Source organism: Larimichthys crocea, chromosome XIII (genome assembly GCF_000972845.2).
Source record: "Larimichthys crocea isolate SSNF chromosome XIII, L_crocea_2.0, whole genome shotgun sequence".
Taxonomy (NCBI): domain Eukaryota; kingdom Metazoa; phylum Chordata; class Actinopteri; family Sciaenidae; genus Larimichthys; species Larimichthys crocea.
This window is the reverse complement of record NC_040023.1, coordinates 48,393,717-48,410,083: the sequence shown is the minus strand read 5'-3', so window position 1 is coordinate 48,410,083 and position 16,367 is coordinate 48,393,717. Positions and strand designations below refer to the sequence as shown.

Here is a 16,367-nt window from a genome sequence, read left to right as displayed (position 1 = left end):
TATAATAAATATAATTGACCCGCGTTATGTGTAATCACAGCGGGCACGCGCCGGGCTGTTTCCCGCGCTCCGCTGAAGGCCGCGAGACGCTGCAACACAAAGAACAGCGCGAGCTGCGCAGTGCGCATGCGCAGAGCGTGACTGGCCGCACGGTTAGCATTAGCATCTCGGAGCTAGCCGCCGATGGAAAAGTACTGCTGCCCGGTGAGAGCGCCCGGTACCGGGCCCGACATGACGACCGGCCGGGGTCTGAACGGGGCCTACAGCTAACGTTAGCACCGAGCTAACGGGCTGTTACAGTTTAAACAGGCTCACTCGGTAAAAACAGCCGGTAACGGGAATATTAACCGTCACGACTACGGAACATAAACATGTGAGCGCCGTTATCCGCGTGCAGCGCCGTTATCCGCGTGCAGCGTCCGTATCCGGTGCCTCAGCTCGCGCGGCGCTGGCAGCCACCACACGCACGTGCACACGGTTCATTCAAGACAATCAAAACCGGGACAGCTCGGTTACCGTTAGCCCCGCAGGCTAAACCCAGAACACGGCCCGCCACCGGGAGCCGCTGGTTGATCCACCCGCAGCCCCGAAGTAACGAACCGATCCAGAGACCACAAGCGCGGCCGGGACCGAGCGGACCGGACCGAGCGGAGGTCTGACCGGCCGGCCGACACACGAAGCACCACAGACCGGGTTACCTCCATCACAATCCGGCCGACCGGGGCGCCGCCAGCTGTGAGTCGAAGTACACTCTCGGGTTGGCCATCTTCAGCAGCGGGGCGGATGAACGGTTCCGGTGAGGACGCGGGCGGCCACAAGGATCCGAAAAAGATTGCGGCATGCCGTCCACCTTATATAGCACGCGGGGGCGGCGGCGAATCACAACCAGCCATCGGCACAACGCTGGGGTGTTTGATTGGCAGCTGTGTTGTCCAATCAGCAGCCAGACAGGTCCCTACATGGGCAGACAGACGTAACGGTACCTCAGAGTGGACCGAGTCACGGCGCGAGCCGGCCAGCACCGCCCCGCTCCGGTGTCCCGGGCGGATAACTTCAAACTCAGTTCCGGAGCAGCGCGCGCCGCGGATCACTGACAGCGCGCGCAGTGCACGCGGTGGGTCCCGCAGTCCGCGCGCGTTCTGGCTTTGAGAAGGAGGGGGGGGGGGGGGTGCGCGTCACGCGGTCAGGGCGCGGTCACGCGGTCAGGGCGCGGTCTGTCCATGGTCCATAAAGTTAACCGGACCGTTGACGTCACGAGTTAGTCTGATGGATTTAAACCGAGTTAACGTCAAAGAGGGGAGCGGAGTCTAGTTACTTTGTGTGTTTGAACCAATCAGAAGCCTCCGTCCAACACAGGAAGTGCTAAGATTTAATAATGAAAAAACGTGCAGTTCCTCAACAGTCCAGTCCACTGAGGTCAGATGTCTCCATAAGTCCACATGTCTCCATAAGTCCCACATGTCTCCATAAGTCCACATGTCTCCACAAGTCACATGTCTCCACAAGTCCCACATGTCTCCATAAGTCCATCCATGTCCCATAAGTCCATCGTTCTCCATAAGTCAGTCCACGTCTTCCATAAGTCCATGTTTCCATAAGTCCACATGGTCTCCATAAGTCCACATGTCTCCACAGCAGAAATAAACAGTTCTGGTCTCTGTCACTGGGACACAAAAAGAAATACTGCTGCTAGCATGCTAACAGAACCAGGCTCAGCAGCCGGACCGGGTTGGACCTCAGCCTCCGAGTCCAACAGGGACTAACGTGACAGCACCGAGGAGACCTACAGACGCCATGATGGAAACAGGGGAGCTAAAGCTAACATAAACAAACTAACCAGCAACAACAGGATCAGCTGGTTGGAGCTAATGCTACGTAGCTAACTGGCTAACGTAGCACTAAATATAGCTAACAGTGCTAATGCTAACAGTGTAATGCTACAGTAGCAATGCTAACAGTAGCTACATGCTACAGTAGCTAATGCTAACAAGAAACACAGTAGCTAACTGCTAACAGTAGCAATGTACAATAGCTAATCTAACAGGCTAATGCTACTAGCTAATACTAACGTAGCACCATTACTCGCTAAGTAGCAGGATGCTAACTGTGGTCAGCTCAGTTAGCCGTGGCTAACTGAGCTGACAGGAGCCAAACCCGGCAAGAAAACCAAACAGATCAGATTTTATTTGTACAGCCAAAGTCACAAAGTCCATTTTCCTCTGAGGCTTTCAATCTGTACAGGGAGTGACACCCCTCTGTCCTTAGACCCTCGTTCCAGTGAGGAAAAACTTGCCCACAAAAACCTTTAACAGGGAAAAAGGTGGAAGAAACCTCAGGAAGAGCCACAGAGGAGGGATCCCTCTCCCAGGACGGACAGACGTGCAATGAGATGTCAGTGTACAGGAAAACTCAAACACAAACCTATTGTACAATTACAATGACTGATAAAATGACAATGAATTACAATGACTGATAAAATGACAATGAATTACACATGATGATAAAATGACAATGAATTACAATGAATGATAAAATGACAATGAATTCAAATGACTGATAAAAATGACAATGAACTTACAAATGACTGATAAAATGACAATGAATCCAATGAATGATAAATGACAATGAATTACAAGAATGATAAAATGACAATGAATTACAATGACTGATAAATGACACACATGAATTACAATGACTGATAAAATGACAATGAATTACAATGACTGATAAAATGATTACAGTAGCAGATATGCAGCAATAATGACAGTAGTAATATGTGTAGTGGACGTCATGCAGGATCACAGCAGCAGCCACGATCCACAAGAACCTGCTGGACGACAGAGACAGAAACTCCAGGGAAGAAGTTTAGTTAGTGACATGATTAATGAGACATGTCCACAGATGGGGAGAGAGAGAGAGAGAGAGGCGAGAGAGGAGAGAGGGAGAGGGAGGGTGTTTCAGTAAAGGGAGATGTGTGCATCTTCAACCAATACCGCGCCTGACTAGGCATAACCCTGGGGGAGGGTGGAGTCCCCCGGCAGTCTAATCCTATGGCAGCATCACTAAGGGATGACCTGAGCCAGCACTAACTATAAGCTCTATCAAAGAGGAAAGTCTTCAGTCTACTCTTAAAGGTGTTGACCGTGTCTGCCTCCTGAACCCAGAATGGTATTTGTTCCACAGAGAGGAGCCTGATAGCTGAAAGCTCTGGCTCCCAATCTACTTTTGGAAAACTATAGGAACCACAAGGAACCCCAAAGAACCACAAGGAACCCAGCGTCCTGAGAGCGCAGTGTTCTAGAGGGGTAATAAGGTTTATGAGCTCTTTTAGATATGATGGTGCCTGACCATGAAGAGCTTTTAAGTAAGGAGAAGAATTTAAATTCTATTCTAGATTTAATATGGAGCCATGCAAGGAAGCCAGAATGGGAGAGATGTGATCTCTGATCTTGGTTCCTGTCAGAACTCGTGCAGGCAGCATTCTGAATTAACTGCAAAGTTCCTCAGGGACTTATTGGAGCGCCTGATAACAAAGGTTACATAGTCCAGCCTTGAAGTAAAATGTGTGGACTAGTTTTTCTGCATCGCCTGAGAGACAATGCGTTCGATTTTAGCGATGTTACGTAAGTGGAAGAATGCAGTCCTCGAAATTTGTTTCATGTGACGTTAAAGGACAAATCCTGATCAAAAACAACTCCAAGATTCTTTACAGTGGAGCTGGAGGCCAGGGTGATCCCATCTAAAGTAACTAAGTCTCTAGAAAGAGTTTCTGAGTGTTGGGTTCCAATTACAAGAACTTCAGTTTTGTCTGAATTTAACATCAGAAAAATTGTCGGTCATCCAACTTTTTATATCCTTAAGGCACTGCTTGGAGTTTAGTTAACTGATTGGTTGCCAGGCTTGATCGATAAACATAATTGTTCATCACGCATAACAATGAAAATTGATAGAATGATTCCTAATGATGTTCCCTAAAGGAAGCATATATAAACTGATAGAAGTGGTCCTATGTACAGAACCTTGTGGGACTCCATGACAACTTTGTCTGCATGGACGATTCATCATTGACGTGAACAAACTGAGATCGATCTAAGAAATCGCTACTTAAACCAGCTTAGGGCGGTTCCTTTGATGCCAGTTTGATGTTCCAGTCTCTTAAAAGAATTTGATGGTCAATGGTGTCAAATGCAGCACTAAGATCTAACAGGACAAGTACAGAGATGAGTCCTTTGTCTGATGCCATTAGGAGGTCATTTGTAACTTTGACTAATGCGGTCTCTGTGCTATGATGCACTCTAAATCCTGACTGAAAATCCTCAAATGACTATTGTTATGGGAACGTCACACAGCTGATTAGCTACAGCTTTCTCAAGTATCTTAGACAGAAAGGGAAGGTTTGATATCGGTCTGTAGTTGGCTAAGACCTCTGGGTCTAGAGTGGGCTTTTTAAGAAGAGGTTTAATTACAGCTACCTTAAAGGACTGTGGTACATTCCTGATAATAAAGACAGATTAATCATATCCAATAAGAATTACTTAACTACAGGTAAAACTTCCTTGAGCAACTGGTTGGATGGGGTCTAAGAGACGGTTGATGGGCTTAGCTGCAGAATGATTAAGTTATTTGATGAAGGTCGATGGGGGAAAAACAGTCTAAATACATTCAGGTTTTACAGCTGTTTCAAACTTGCTATCAGAATGCAGATCAAGCCTGTTGAGGCAAGCGGTGATGGATTTTGTCTCTAATAGTTATAATCTTATCATTAAAGGCTCATGAAGTCATTGCTACTTAGACCTAAAGGAATAGATGGTTCAGTAGAGCTGTGATTCTCTGTTAGCCTGGCTACAGTGCTGAAGAGAAACCTGGGGTTGTTCTTATTCTCCTCAATTAAAAAAGAGTAATAGGCTGCTCTGGCCTACGGAGAGCCTTCCTGTATGTTTTCAGATTATCTTGCCAGGCTAGATGAGATCTTCCAGTTTGTCCGATTTGCGTCAGATTTCGTGCCTCTTGCTTTAATTTACGAGTCTGCTGGCTATACCATGGTGCTAGCCTTCTTTGTTAATTATCTTCTTTTTCAGAGGTGCAATAGAGTCTAGAGTTGTCCGTAATGAGCCTGTAATACTATCAAACAAGATGGTCTATTTGTGGGTGGCTAAAGGAAGTAGACAAGTCCTCTGTTACAGTTAGACATGGCATTGAATTCAATGCTGAAGGAATCACTTCCTTAAATTTGGCTACAGCACTATCAGATAAACATCTGCTGTAGCAGCTTCTACACAAGGCTTATAGTCCCGTAGTATGAACTCAAAGGTTATTAAAAAATGGTTCAGACAGAAGAGGATTCTGTGGGAAGACTATTATATTATCAATTTCAATGCCATATGAAAGAACAAGATCAAGGATTGTGGTTCGGACAATGAGTCGGTTTATTTACACTTGACAAAGCCATTGGTCTAATAGAGAGTAAAACGCAGTACTAAGACTATCATTGTGGGTTGTCCACATGATGTTAAAATCACCTACAATAATTACTTTATCTGTTTTAAGGATCAAGCCTGATGCAAATTCTGCAAATTCAGATTAAAAATTCAGAATAAGGACCTGGAGCTCGCTATACTGTAACAAATAAAATTGGCTGCAAAGTTTTCCAGGTTGGGTGAGTGAGGCTAAGGACAAGACTTTCAAATGAATTATAATTAGTTTAGGTTTTGGATTTATTAATAGACTTGAGTCAAATATGGCTCCAACTCCACCACCTCGACCAGTACTTCGAGGAACATGAGTATTATAATGACTCGGAGGAGTGGTTCATTTAAGCTAACATATTCATCTCCTGCAACCATCTGATAGCTGCTGTGTCCACTGTTAGACTGGACACTGCCTTCAGCGTTCTGTCGCTGTTAGACTGGACACTGCCGGTTCATGAGGTTCTGTCGCTGTAGACTGGACCACTGCCGGTCAGGGTTCTGTCGCTGTTAGTAGACTGGGACACTGCGGTTCAGAGGTTTCTGTCGTGTGTTCACTGTTAGACTGGGCACTGCTGCGTTCAGAGGTTCTGTCGCTGTGTTCACTGTTAGACTGGACACTGCTGGTTCAGAGGTTCTGTCGCTGTGTTCACTGTTAGACTGGACACTGCTGGTTCGGAGGTTCTGTTACTGTGTTCACTGTTAGACTGGACACTGCTGGTTCAGAGGTTCTGTTCAGTCCGGCCGTGTTCACTGAAGGTAGACGCTGATGCTAGCTCATACTGCTAGCTGTCTGACCTCGAGGTTCATGAGCTGAAGCTAGTTTAACCTGCTAGCGTGTCTTCATGTATGTATATTTACTCACTTTTAGTACATTGTTTTAATTATAGTGACATATGAATTATGTAAATTATTTATTATTTATTTTACAAACTGTCTCTCGTTTTAATTCTCTTCTTCACTGATTTTTCCTGCGTCGGCGTGTCATCATCTTCTTCACAGGGACTGACCGGATCCAGACCCAGGTGTCGGCTCTTCTCGTGGTCTTTGAGGTGGCAGGTGATGATGGCAGGGTTCAGTATTGATCGGTGACTTTTAATGACCTCCTGTTGATGCTCACACAAAGACGGTGCCTCATGCCAGCACTGTGAAGGCCAACTCAACCCCCCTGAAATGTTTCCAACACAAAGAGAAGACCAGACTCACTATGTTAGCTAGTCATGCCAAGACGTCACAGAGACTACGTCCAGGTTTTAGACAGTCTGCGGGGACGTCACAGAGACTACGTCCAGGTTTTAGTCAGTCTGCGGGAACGTCTTGGAGACATGTTAAAGCAGCACTCTGTGTTCGGTGTGTCTTTCCAGTGTGTGTTTATTAAATTACAAAGGTCGTCGTCATGTTCACTTTATTCAGACTTTACAACATACAGAATGACCATGAGGACGAGGATGGACCCGGCCCGGTGTCGTGGAGCTCCACACACCGCTACAAAAACAGTTCTGTCACTAGTCCAGAACCTTTTGGCCCCTTTGGACTTTTTTCTGCCTGATAAAACCCAGATCCAGAACCAGAACTTTCATTTACACTCAGCCACAAGAACCAGAGGTGATGACAGGAAGTCACAACACGCCACGTGTTCGACTGCTCAACATCCGTGTGTGAACCTGCAGAACCAGAACCAGATCAGCTGATCAAACAGGAGTGTTGTGGTGCTGATGGGTGCCGTGTTCTGGACTCGCTCCTCGTGGTTCTGATCTAGATGTGAGTCTGAGGTCGTTCTCTGGTTCTGGTTCTGTAATCGGCTGCATGTTGGCGGTTTGAAACCCATCAGGATGAGATGGTTCTGTTTGGTTCTGTTTGCCCTGATAAAAACGTCTCATGTCGCAGGCGGCTGAGTGGAAACGTTGGCCCTAGATCAGAAAGGTTCTGGTTCTGGAGGAGCACAGGGCTCGGCCCGGTCGTGTTGACAGGAATGAAGCATGAACACAGAATAAAAAAACAAAGTTACGTCATCGTCACATCAAAGCTTCAAACGTTCCCGCTCCGTCCTGTCAGCGAGCACAGTTCATATGTTACAGTAAAGTTCTGTTCTGTGTGTGTGTGTGTGTGTGTGTGTGTGTGTGTGTGTGTGTTTAGTTGTTCTCAAACAGCGACAGCAGGTCGTCGTTGTTGTTGTTCGGGAGGTCCGGAGGTCCGAGGTACGACAGCAACTCGTCTGGGTTGGTCAACTCAGGGAGCAACTGAGGAGAGAGACAGATTCATGAATAATTAATGAGTGAATATTAATGAGCACCATCAGATCCTCCGGTTCTGGTCTGGGTTGTACTCACATCCAGAGACGGTTCTGGAACCTCTGCAGGCCCGCCGAGTCCGAAGGAGCTGTCGCCTTGGAGACGGGGATTCTGGTTGCTACGCTGCATCATCTGGTTGCCGCCCCCGAGTTGGGAGTTGCCGTGGAGACCCTGTGACTGCTGCTGCTGGGAGAGAGGAGCACCATGGGAAGTGGAGTCCAGACGGCCCGAGACCGACATCTGAGGGAGGGAGGAAGGAGAGAGGAGTCAAGCAAGAGAGGACAGGAAGCGAGACAGAGAGGAGGAGGATGAAGGTGATGAAGGTGTGTTACCTGTCCAGCCAGTGGGTGAGGGGGGGGTTTGTCAGGGGTGAGGAGGGCACTGGACAGCTCCGACTGGTAGGAGAGGGGGGGAGGACCGGGGGAGGAGAAGTCCCCCCCAACGCCTGGAGTACCCGGTCCACTGAAGTCCGAGAAACCAGCTGACTGGGCGGGATAGGACGGAGCTGAGGAGGAGGCCACGCCCACACGTTAGAGACCACACCCACACACTACAGACCACACCCATGTGTTACAGACCACGCCCCCTGCATACCTGGCCCGGGGTAGTCCGGTGTGTTGCTGCTGTTGTTGCCGCCCCCTGCAGGCAGCGAGGGGTAGGGCATCGGGGAGGAGGAGGAGGAGGAGGAAGGGGCGGGGCCTAGTGATGCGATCATCTCCATGACGCTGGGGAGGACCATGTGACTCGGGCTGAGCGTCCGGCATCGCTTCAACACCGGGCCGTCCGACTCCTCCTTCACATGGATGTCCGGCTTCACCGGGACCGGCTTCCAGCTGCACACCGGGTCGATGGTGATCTCCTCGTACTCCGAACTGAGGAGGAGGAGGAGGAGGAGGAGGAGGAGGAGGGGGAGGCTCAGATGTGCAGGACTTGTCATGGACTCTGATCGGCGTTTAAAGAAGTTACTTACTTCTGGACGTAGATGAGGATTCCCAGCATGTACTGATCGACCTCGAGACCCTCCAACAGAGCTGTCTTACTGCGCACACACACACACACACACACACACACACACACACACACACACACACAGGTTATAGAGGACATGAGGAGTGTGTGTATTAGTTTGATGTGTATGTGTGACATACTTGCACACAGGGCATCTCCACGTTCCTCTCTCACAGTTGAGCTGCAGGTACGACTCCAGGTCGAAACACTGCAGACAGACAGAGAGACAGACAGACAGAGAGACAGAGAGACAGAGAGACAGACAGACAGACAGAGAGACAGACAGAGAGACAGACAGACAGACAGACAGACAGAGAGAGAGACAGACAGACAGACAGACAGACAGACAGAGTCATGTGACCATCATTATAATACATCTACCAGATGGCGACGGCACCACAGGAAATGAGCGCTCGCTTTAACGTGGATTTTCTGTTGTCCTTGAAGTAGCACTCACTGTATTTAACCAGGTGTGGTGCGTTTACTGTCATTGGAAAGCTAGGACTTTATATTTCCAGCATTGACAGCGTGGTGATGTCACAGTGCATGCCGTGCTCTGATTGGCCGTGGCTCTGACCTGTATGTGTCTGCAGTCGTGACCTCTGGCGGGCAGCTGGATGCGGCGGAAAGTGATGGGACACTTCAACGACACTCTGATGGCCGTCTGCTCCACGCCGTCCTCTCCGTTTAACCCGGGGGTCCCGGGAATCGAACCGCTGCTGAAGTTCCTCTTTACTGAGAGACAGAAGGAAGAAGGTGAGACGACACCTAACGAGCGGCGTGCGCTTAACGAGCGATGAAGACGAGCCACTCACTCTTGGTGACGCAGTGCTCTGCAGGCAGCAGCCTCTTCTTCATCAGACCCTGCAGCACCGAGCGCACCGAGGGACGATGGACCAGCTGGAGGACGAACAGGTGAGACTGCAGAGACACATTCATGTTAATGACACACACACCTGTACACAGCTGTGACACCTGTGTGTGTGTGTGTGTGTGTGTGTGTGTGCGTACACAGCAGCAGGCGGTCACGGTGATCTGGATGGTGTTCCTGCCAGGCTGACAGACTTGCTTCAGGTACAAAGGTTTATGGGAAGTTTTGTTGTCGCCTCGCTCGATGGTGAGAGGAGTCGCGTTCACGCTCACCTGAGGAGGAGGAGGAGGAGCAGGAGGAGGAGCAGGAGGAGGAGCAGGAGCAGGAGCAGGAGGAGCAGGTGAGTAACAGGTAAATACATGCTCAGATGAAATCAGTGTGGAGATAAAAAGATGGAGGTCGGACCTGGACCGAGGCGGGCCAGTTGGTGTTCATCTGTCGATCCTCGTGGTGGTAACACTTGAACTGGAGCTCCAGGTCCGGTCTGACACACACACACACACACACACACACACACGATTAAACAAAAGTCTTTAACATTAAGAGAACAAACTGTTCTCTTAATGTTTCTGTTAGCTCAATGCTAATACAAAGTAGGAAATACCATTAACACGCTAATGTAAATTAGCATCACAGTCACAGCAACATTTTCTTGACGCGACGTCCCCGCAGACTGACTAAAATCTGGACGTAGTCTCTGTGACGTCCCCGCAGACTGTCTAAAACCTGGATGTAGTCTCCGTGACGTCCCCACAGACTGTCTAAAACCTGTCTCACCTCATGATGAGCGTCTTGTACACGGAGTCTCGGAGCTGGAAGACGTGGTTGCTGACAGCCAGGTTGTGCTCTAATCTGAAGGGCTCTAGGACCACACCGTCACGCACTGGGAAGGTCAGCCGCAGGTCGTCGCTAGGGTTACCTGTTAACAGGAAGTCAGAACAGTCAGACGCCTGTACACTTCCTGTGATGTCACATCTCATGGTGATGTAACCTGGTGAAGAATCGACCTGTTGGAGGCGGCGGTGGCAGGCCTGCCATGTTGGGTTTGATGTCAGGCAGGAAGGAAGAGGGCGGCGGTTTGACGTCACTGTTGCCGGGCGACATGTAGGGCGGGGCCATGGAGCTGCTGGGGGTGATGGGAGGGGTCGGATTACCAGGAACCGGAGAGGACGGGTAACCTGGCAACCCTCGACCAGGCTGACAGAGAGAACGGGGAGAGAACCTCAACTGTTACCATGGTGACCTGGTCACAGGTGAGAACACGCCTCTACCTGTGACATCACTTCCTGTAACTGACAGTTCGACGCACACACACTTACCCCTGGCGGCTGGTTGAAGGAGCTGTAGACACCGGCGGCGCCCCCTGTGGTCAGACTGTTCAGACCTCCACCCTGCCCGTTAAACTGGTCCTGCTGCTCAGACACAAACACATGTTGGCCTGATGCTTCACGTCCTCACATGTTCACACGCACACGCAGTAAACACGCCTCACCTTGTAGTACTGTGAACTGGGGGGTCCAGAGGGGGGGTACTGTGGGAGGGGCATCTTATGGCCCTGATAGGAGGGGGAGGAGCCAGAGCGCTGTGGGGCGGGGCCTGGACCACCTGGACCTGCAGGGAGAGTGAAGATCCTTAAAGTGATGGAGGCTAGGCTAACATTTCCCTCTGCTTCCAGTCTTTGTGCTAAGCTAGGCTAACATTTCCCTCTGCTTCTAGTCTTTGTGCTAAGCTAAAACTTATTTGTGAAACTAAAAAAAAAAAAAATCAACAAATCCCTTTAAATCTCTAACCTGGATGGTACTGCATGTTTGGGCCGGAGTACGGGCCGGGTCCGGCGTGACCACCTCCGCCTGAACCTGGCATTGAACCGCCGGCGCCACCAGGACCGGACATGACGTTCACACTGGAACCAACCGGGACGCCGTACTGCTGAGACATTCCTGGGAAAGACTGAGGAGACAAACAGGAAGTGACTGATCCGTTTAAACCTGGCACATTTAATCTGGTTTGATCTGGTTTTATCCGGATTGATCACAGGCTCACCTCAGAGCTGTAGGGCCGTTTCAGGCCCTGTGGGGGCCTCAGGTGGCCCTGCTGTGGTCCAGGGCCGTAGTTTGGGTGCTGAGGGACCCTCTGGGGGCCACCTCCAGGTCCATACATGGGGCCCATTGAGGGAGGGCCCCTGGTAGGTCCAGGTCCGGAGCCCATACCTCCAGGAGCCATGCCAGGGGGGCCGCGGGGGCCGGAGTGGGCCATGAACTGGTTGTTATAGGCCGGACCGCCCATCTGACACAAACAGGGTGTTGGTTAGAGCTCTGCGGTGAGAACTACGCGTACTCAAGCTCCCTCTGCTTCCACAGACTTATTTAGAAGTGTTGGAAAAAGAAAAGTTCGTCTTGGATATGAAACAAATAAAGTTTGAAGTTTTGAAACATTTTTTAAAACTAACAGAAGCTGTCGTATGTTTCCTGCTCTGAGTCATGAAGCTCTGCATCATTCCAGTAACCTGAGACACCTGAATGTGACGCGCAGCTCAGGTGTCGGCCGGCAGGTGGGAACATGAATGAATAAATAAATAATCAACCTGCGAGACCTGAAATGACCCGACGAGGACGCCTGAAGCCTCCAGCAGAGGGAGCACTGACCCGCTCAGTCGACACGTGTCGCCTCACCTGTCCGTAGTTCATTTCCTGGTTTTGTTTCTCCTGGATGGCTGCAACGGTCGCCGTGGCGGTGGCGGTTGCTGTGGCGGCGGCAGCAGCAGCGACGGCAGCGGCGGCGGCAGCCTGAGTGAAGTCGGCAGAACCTCTGGAGCCTCCCGGGTTTGACGGGTAACTGAGACAAATGATAACAAGGACACTCAGAAACACAAAAGTGAACATATGTTCTTCCCAAAGAAACTTAAATGTACGAGCCAATCAGATTCAGTGTAAACATCTGGAAACTTGTTTGAAACAGACGTTTCCCTAACGTGTCAGATATCTTAAATCATATGACGTGTACGTGAGTTCCTCCTCACATGTTCTGTTTTCACTTCTCCAACATGGCCTTGTTGCTAAGGCTGGCAGGGTCCGGTAAAGTTCAGGTGAATGTAGAAACAGAACGAGGGTCAGGGACAGGTCAGAGAGGTGACATTTAAATTGGGGAAATGCTGACTATTAGAGGAAATTAAGAAGACTTATGATGCTATCTGTATCTATGGGGGGTCCGAGACATTAGAGATTAGAGAGTGTAGAAGAACCAACTGTTAGAGCTCCTCAGGGAGCCTTTTCCCTGTGACCCTTCTGTGTGCTGCACTGTTAAACATCCTTCTTGTACAAGAATAAATTCAACTTCACTTCGTTACTTTGAATCCAGTCCTCCTTATTGAGCGGTCATGTGAACATTCTTACGTTCCTGTTCTCAGGTCAGTGGTTCAGACTCACCTGCCGGTGTACCCCCCTGTTCTCAGGTCAGTGGTTCAGACTCACCTCCCGGTGTACCCCCCTGTTCTTAGGTCAGTGGTTCAGACTCACCTCCCTGTGTACCCCCCTGTTCTCAGGTCAGTGGTTCAGACTCACCTCCCGGTGTACCCCCCTGTTCTCAGGTCAGTGGTTCAGACTCACCTCCCGGTGTACCCCCCTGTTCTCAGGTCAGTGATTCAGACTCACCTCCCGGTGTACCCCCCTGTTCTCAGGTCAGTGGTTCAGACTCACCTCCCGGTGTACCCCCCTGGTCCTCCAGCGTAGCCCCCAGTCGTCCGGCCGTACATGCCCTGGTTCATGTAGCCTTTGTTGGGCTCTCCGTAGCCCTGCTGACCCATGTACCCTCCAGGCCCGCCGGCCATGCCCGGTCCCCCGGGACCCTGCATCATGGGCCCCCCGCCTGGGTTGGCTCCGGGCCCCATCACGCCTCCACCCAGACCCTGACGGACATAGAAACACACTTCACATCTCACACACGTCAAATGATTTAAAACCAATTAGTCCTCCTTCCTGTTTGGTGATGTCATACCTGGCTGGCTGAGGGATTGGTCACTCCCCAGACGGTGGTAACCACGGAGAGGGATCCTGTGGGCTGATTGGTGGGCTGCTGCCAGCTGGAGGGGTCGTACGGGTACGAGCCATCACTGCACACAAACACACGGAGGGAATCAGTGCGTCAGTACCCTGTGACATCACTGCTGTGTGTGTGTGTGTGTGTGTGTGTGTGTGTGTACCTGTGTGGGTTGTTGGACAGTCCCGCCTTCATCTGGTTCAGAGGGTTCATGGTGGGAGGGGCTAGCTTGCCGGGGTCCAATCAGAAGTCAGACAAACACCTGACAGACAGGCAGACGGAGGGTTAAATATTTGATGATACAAACTACATTTCCCATCAGCCTCGCTGCTGCCGAACAGCGCTTGCCCACAATGCACTGCACACAGCAAAGGATTATTACTGAGATTACTGAACCATTAAAGGTCCAATGTGAAAGATTTAGTGTCTTCTGCTGGTGAAGTCACAGATGAATACCGCTCGCCTCACCCTCCAAGTGTGAAGGAGGTGGAGGTGTTTGGTTTGTCCATTCTGGGCTCCTGTTTATAAACTCGTTAAAGCTCTTTAAATGAGCGGACGATGGATCTGAATATTTAATCAGACAGTTTAACTCTGAGCAGCTTCCACTTTGACCAGTTCATTACTGTAACGAGCGTCGTGATGTTCAGAGGAGGCTGTGTGAATCACACCTCCATGGTCTGAATGACGATGAGTCCAAATCTAAGAGTTCTGGTTCAGACTGCTGTGTCAGTGAATGGATGGGATCTGTGTGGTTCCCACCGTGATCTTATTATTACTGAATGACCTGAAATATTTTTAAAGTCCAGGATCAGCTGTTCTCCTAGAAAACTAGAATAAACGGTCATCACTAAATAAAAAAGTAAACAGATGAACGAATGAGCCGGACAGAACCAGTGACTCACATCACATGAATCAACTTTCCTGGATGTTACGGAGTCATTAAACGCATCGTGGCATTTCCTGAGTCAAACTGATGAAAAGTGATAAAACTGAAACTGAGACGTCATCGACATCACATCCTGTTTATGTTTTCAAGGCTCCAGGTTCAGAGCACGTGAGCCCGGTTCTGCTGCCGGCTAACAGATCCAGTTAGAGGGTCAACTACGACTCCCAAGGTGCATTTCACCAACACAGATCCAATCACAGTCTTGTGATTAAAAACCCTGAACGCATCTTTAAATGTATAGAAAGTACACAGGAACTGTATTTAAGAAGTATTTTTACTTGAAGTACACCTTCAGAGTTTAGAGTATTTTAGATGTAGTATTGCAGTATTTACAGAGGGTCCAACATTAATGACTGTGTGTCGATGCTGAACAGGTCGTCACACCTGGTAATGAGGTCACTTCCTCACTCAGTGATGCTTCTTCCTCTAATAAACCATCTTTGATCAGACAGAGACCACCAGACCTACAGACCATCAGACCATCAGACCACCAGACCACCAGACCTACAGACCATCAGACCATCAGACCACCAGACCTACAGACCTACAGACCATCAGACCACCAGACCTACAGACCATCAGACCACCAGACCTACAGACCATCAGACCAACAGACCTACAGACCATCAGACCTACAGACCACCAGACCTACAGACCATCAGACCACTAGACCTACAGAGCAACAGACCATCAGACCTACAGAGCAACAGACCACCAGACCTACAGACCAACAACAGACCATCAGACCTACATACCAACAGACCATCAGACCAACAACAGACCTACAGACCAACAACAGACCTACAGATCAACAACACACCATCAGACCTACATACCAACAGACCTACATACCAACAACAGACCTTCAAACTGTCGTGTTGGTTGAAGGTCTGTGTGGTGATGGTCTGTTGTTGGTATGATGGTTGTGAATAGTCTGTTGTTGGTCTGATGTCTGTTGTTGGTCTGTAGGTGTGATGGTCTGTGTTGGGATTGTCTGTTGTTGTACATAGGTCTTGTTCGTAGTTTTGGGTTGATGTTTGTTGTGTGTCGTTGTTGGTCTTGTTGGTCTGAGGTCTGTTGTGGTGGTCTGAGTCTGGATGTCTGTTGTTTGTTGTAGTCTGGATGGTCTGTTGTTGGTCTGATGGTCTGGTTGTTGGTCTGATGGTCTGTGTTGTACATAGGTCTGTTGTTGGTCTGTAGGTCTGCTGGTTGTTGTGGTCTTGATTGGTCTGTTGTGGTTCATAGGTCTTGTTGGTCTGTAGGTCTGTTGTTGGTCTGAGGTTGATGTCTTGTTGATTTGGTCTGATGGTCTCTTGTTGGTCTGTTGGTGGTGTGTAGGCTCTTGTTGGTCTGTAGTCTATGGTAGGTCTGTTGGTCTATAGAGTCTGATGGTCTGTTGTTTGGTCTGATGGTCTGTGTTGGTGCTGATGGTCTTGTTGTTGGTATATAGGTTGTTGTTGGTCTGTAGGTCTGTTGTTGGGTCTGTTGTGTGGTCATGTAGGTCGTGTTGTTGTTGGTGTTGGTTGTTCTGGTGGTCTCTCTGTTGGTCTGTAGGTCGGTTGGTACGTGGTCTGATGGTCTGTAGGTCTGATGGTGTTGTTGTTGGTTGATGGCTCTGTTTTGGTCTGATGGTGTGTTGGTTGAGGTGTGTTGTTGCATATGTAGGTCTGGGTTGTTTTGGTGTTCTGTAGGTCTGTTGTTGGTCTATGGTCTGTTGGTATGTAGGTCTGATGGTTGTTGTTGGTCGTAGG

General features: G+C 49.5%; 2 protein-coding genes across 3 annotated transcripts in view; both read right to left on the bottom strand.

The window, feature by feature from the left end:
- The window catches only part of ppiaa (peptidylprolyl isomerase Aa (cyclophilin A)), a 4,107-nt gene extending 3,373 nt beyond the window's left edge, over positions 1 to 734 (bottom strand). Inside the window, exon 1 of the mRNA XM_027287110.1 lies at positions 699 to 734. Coding sequence (XP_027142911.1) covers positions 699 to 704 — 6 coding nt within the window. The 5' untranslated portion in view covers positions 705 to 734. The remainder of the gene's footprint in view (positions 1 to 698) is intronic.
- Positions 735 to 6,818: 6,084 nt separating this feature from the next.
- The window catches only part of LOC113747269 (zinc finger MIZ domain-containing protein 2-like), an 11,808-nt gene continuing 2,259 nt past the window's right edge, over positions 6,819 to 16,367 (bottom strand). For both annotated transcript variants that reach the window (XM_027286362.1, XM_027286361.1), the window contains exons 2-21: positions 13,834 to 13,932; positions 13,629 to 13,743; positions 13,331 to 13,539; positions 12,308 to 12,470; positions 11,679 to 11,921; positions 11,426 to 11,585; positions 11,128 to 11,246; positions 10,955 to 11,047; positions 10,643 to 10,832; positions 10,413 to 10,554; positions 10,041 to 10,119; positions 9,776 to 9,907; positions 9,580 to 9,685; positions 9,342 to 9,499; positions 8,905 to 8,972; positions 8,727 to 8,795; positions 8,351 to 8,628; positions 8,089 to 8,261; positions 7,796 to 7,996; positions 6,819 to 7,705 (exon numbers count right to left, since the gene is read on the bottom strand). In XM_027286362.1, coding sequence (XP_027142163.1) covers positions 7,598 to 7,705; positions 7,796 to 7,996; positions 8,089 to 8,261; positions 8,351 to 8,628; positions 8,727 to 8,795; positions 8,905 to 8,972; positions 9,342 to 9,499; positions 9,580 to 9,685; positions 9,776 to 9,907; positions 10,041 to 10,119; positions 10,413 to 10,554; positions 10,643 to 10,832; positions 10,955 to 11,047; positions 11,128 to 11,246; positions 11,426 to 11,585; positions 11,679 to 11,921; positions 12,308 to 12,470; positions 13,331 to 13,539; positions 13,629 to 13,743; positions 13,834 to 13,883 — 2,856 coding nt within the window. In that variant the 5' untranslated portion in view covers positions 13,884 to 13,932 and the 3' untranslated portion in view covers positions 6,819 to 7,597. The remainder of the gene's footprint in view (positions 7,706 to 7,795; positions 7,997 to 8,088; positions 8,262 to 8,350; positions 8,629 to 8,726; positions 8,796 to 8,904; positions 8,973 to 9,341; positions 9,500 to 9,579; positions 9,686 to 9,775; positions 9,908 to 10,040; positions 10,120 to 10,412; positions 10,555 to 10,642; positions 10,833 to 10,954; positions 11,048 to 11,127; positions 11,247 to 11,425; positions 11,586 to 11,678; positions 11,922 to 12,307; positions 12,471 to 13,330; positions 13,540 to 13,628; positions 13,744 to 13,833; positions 13,933 to 16,367) is intronic.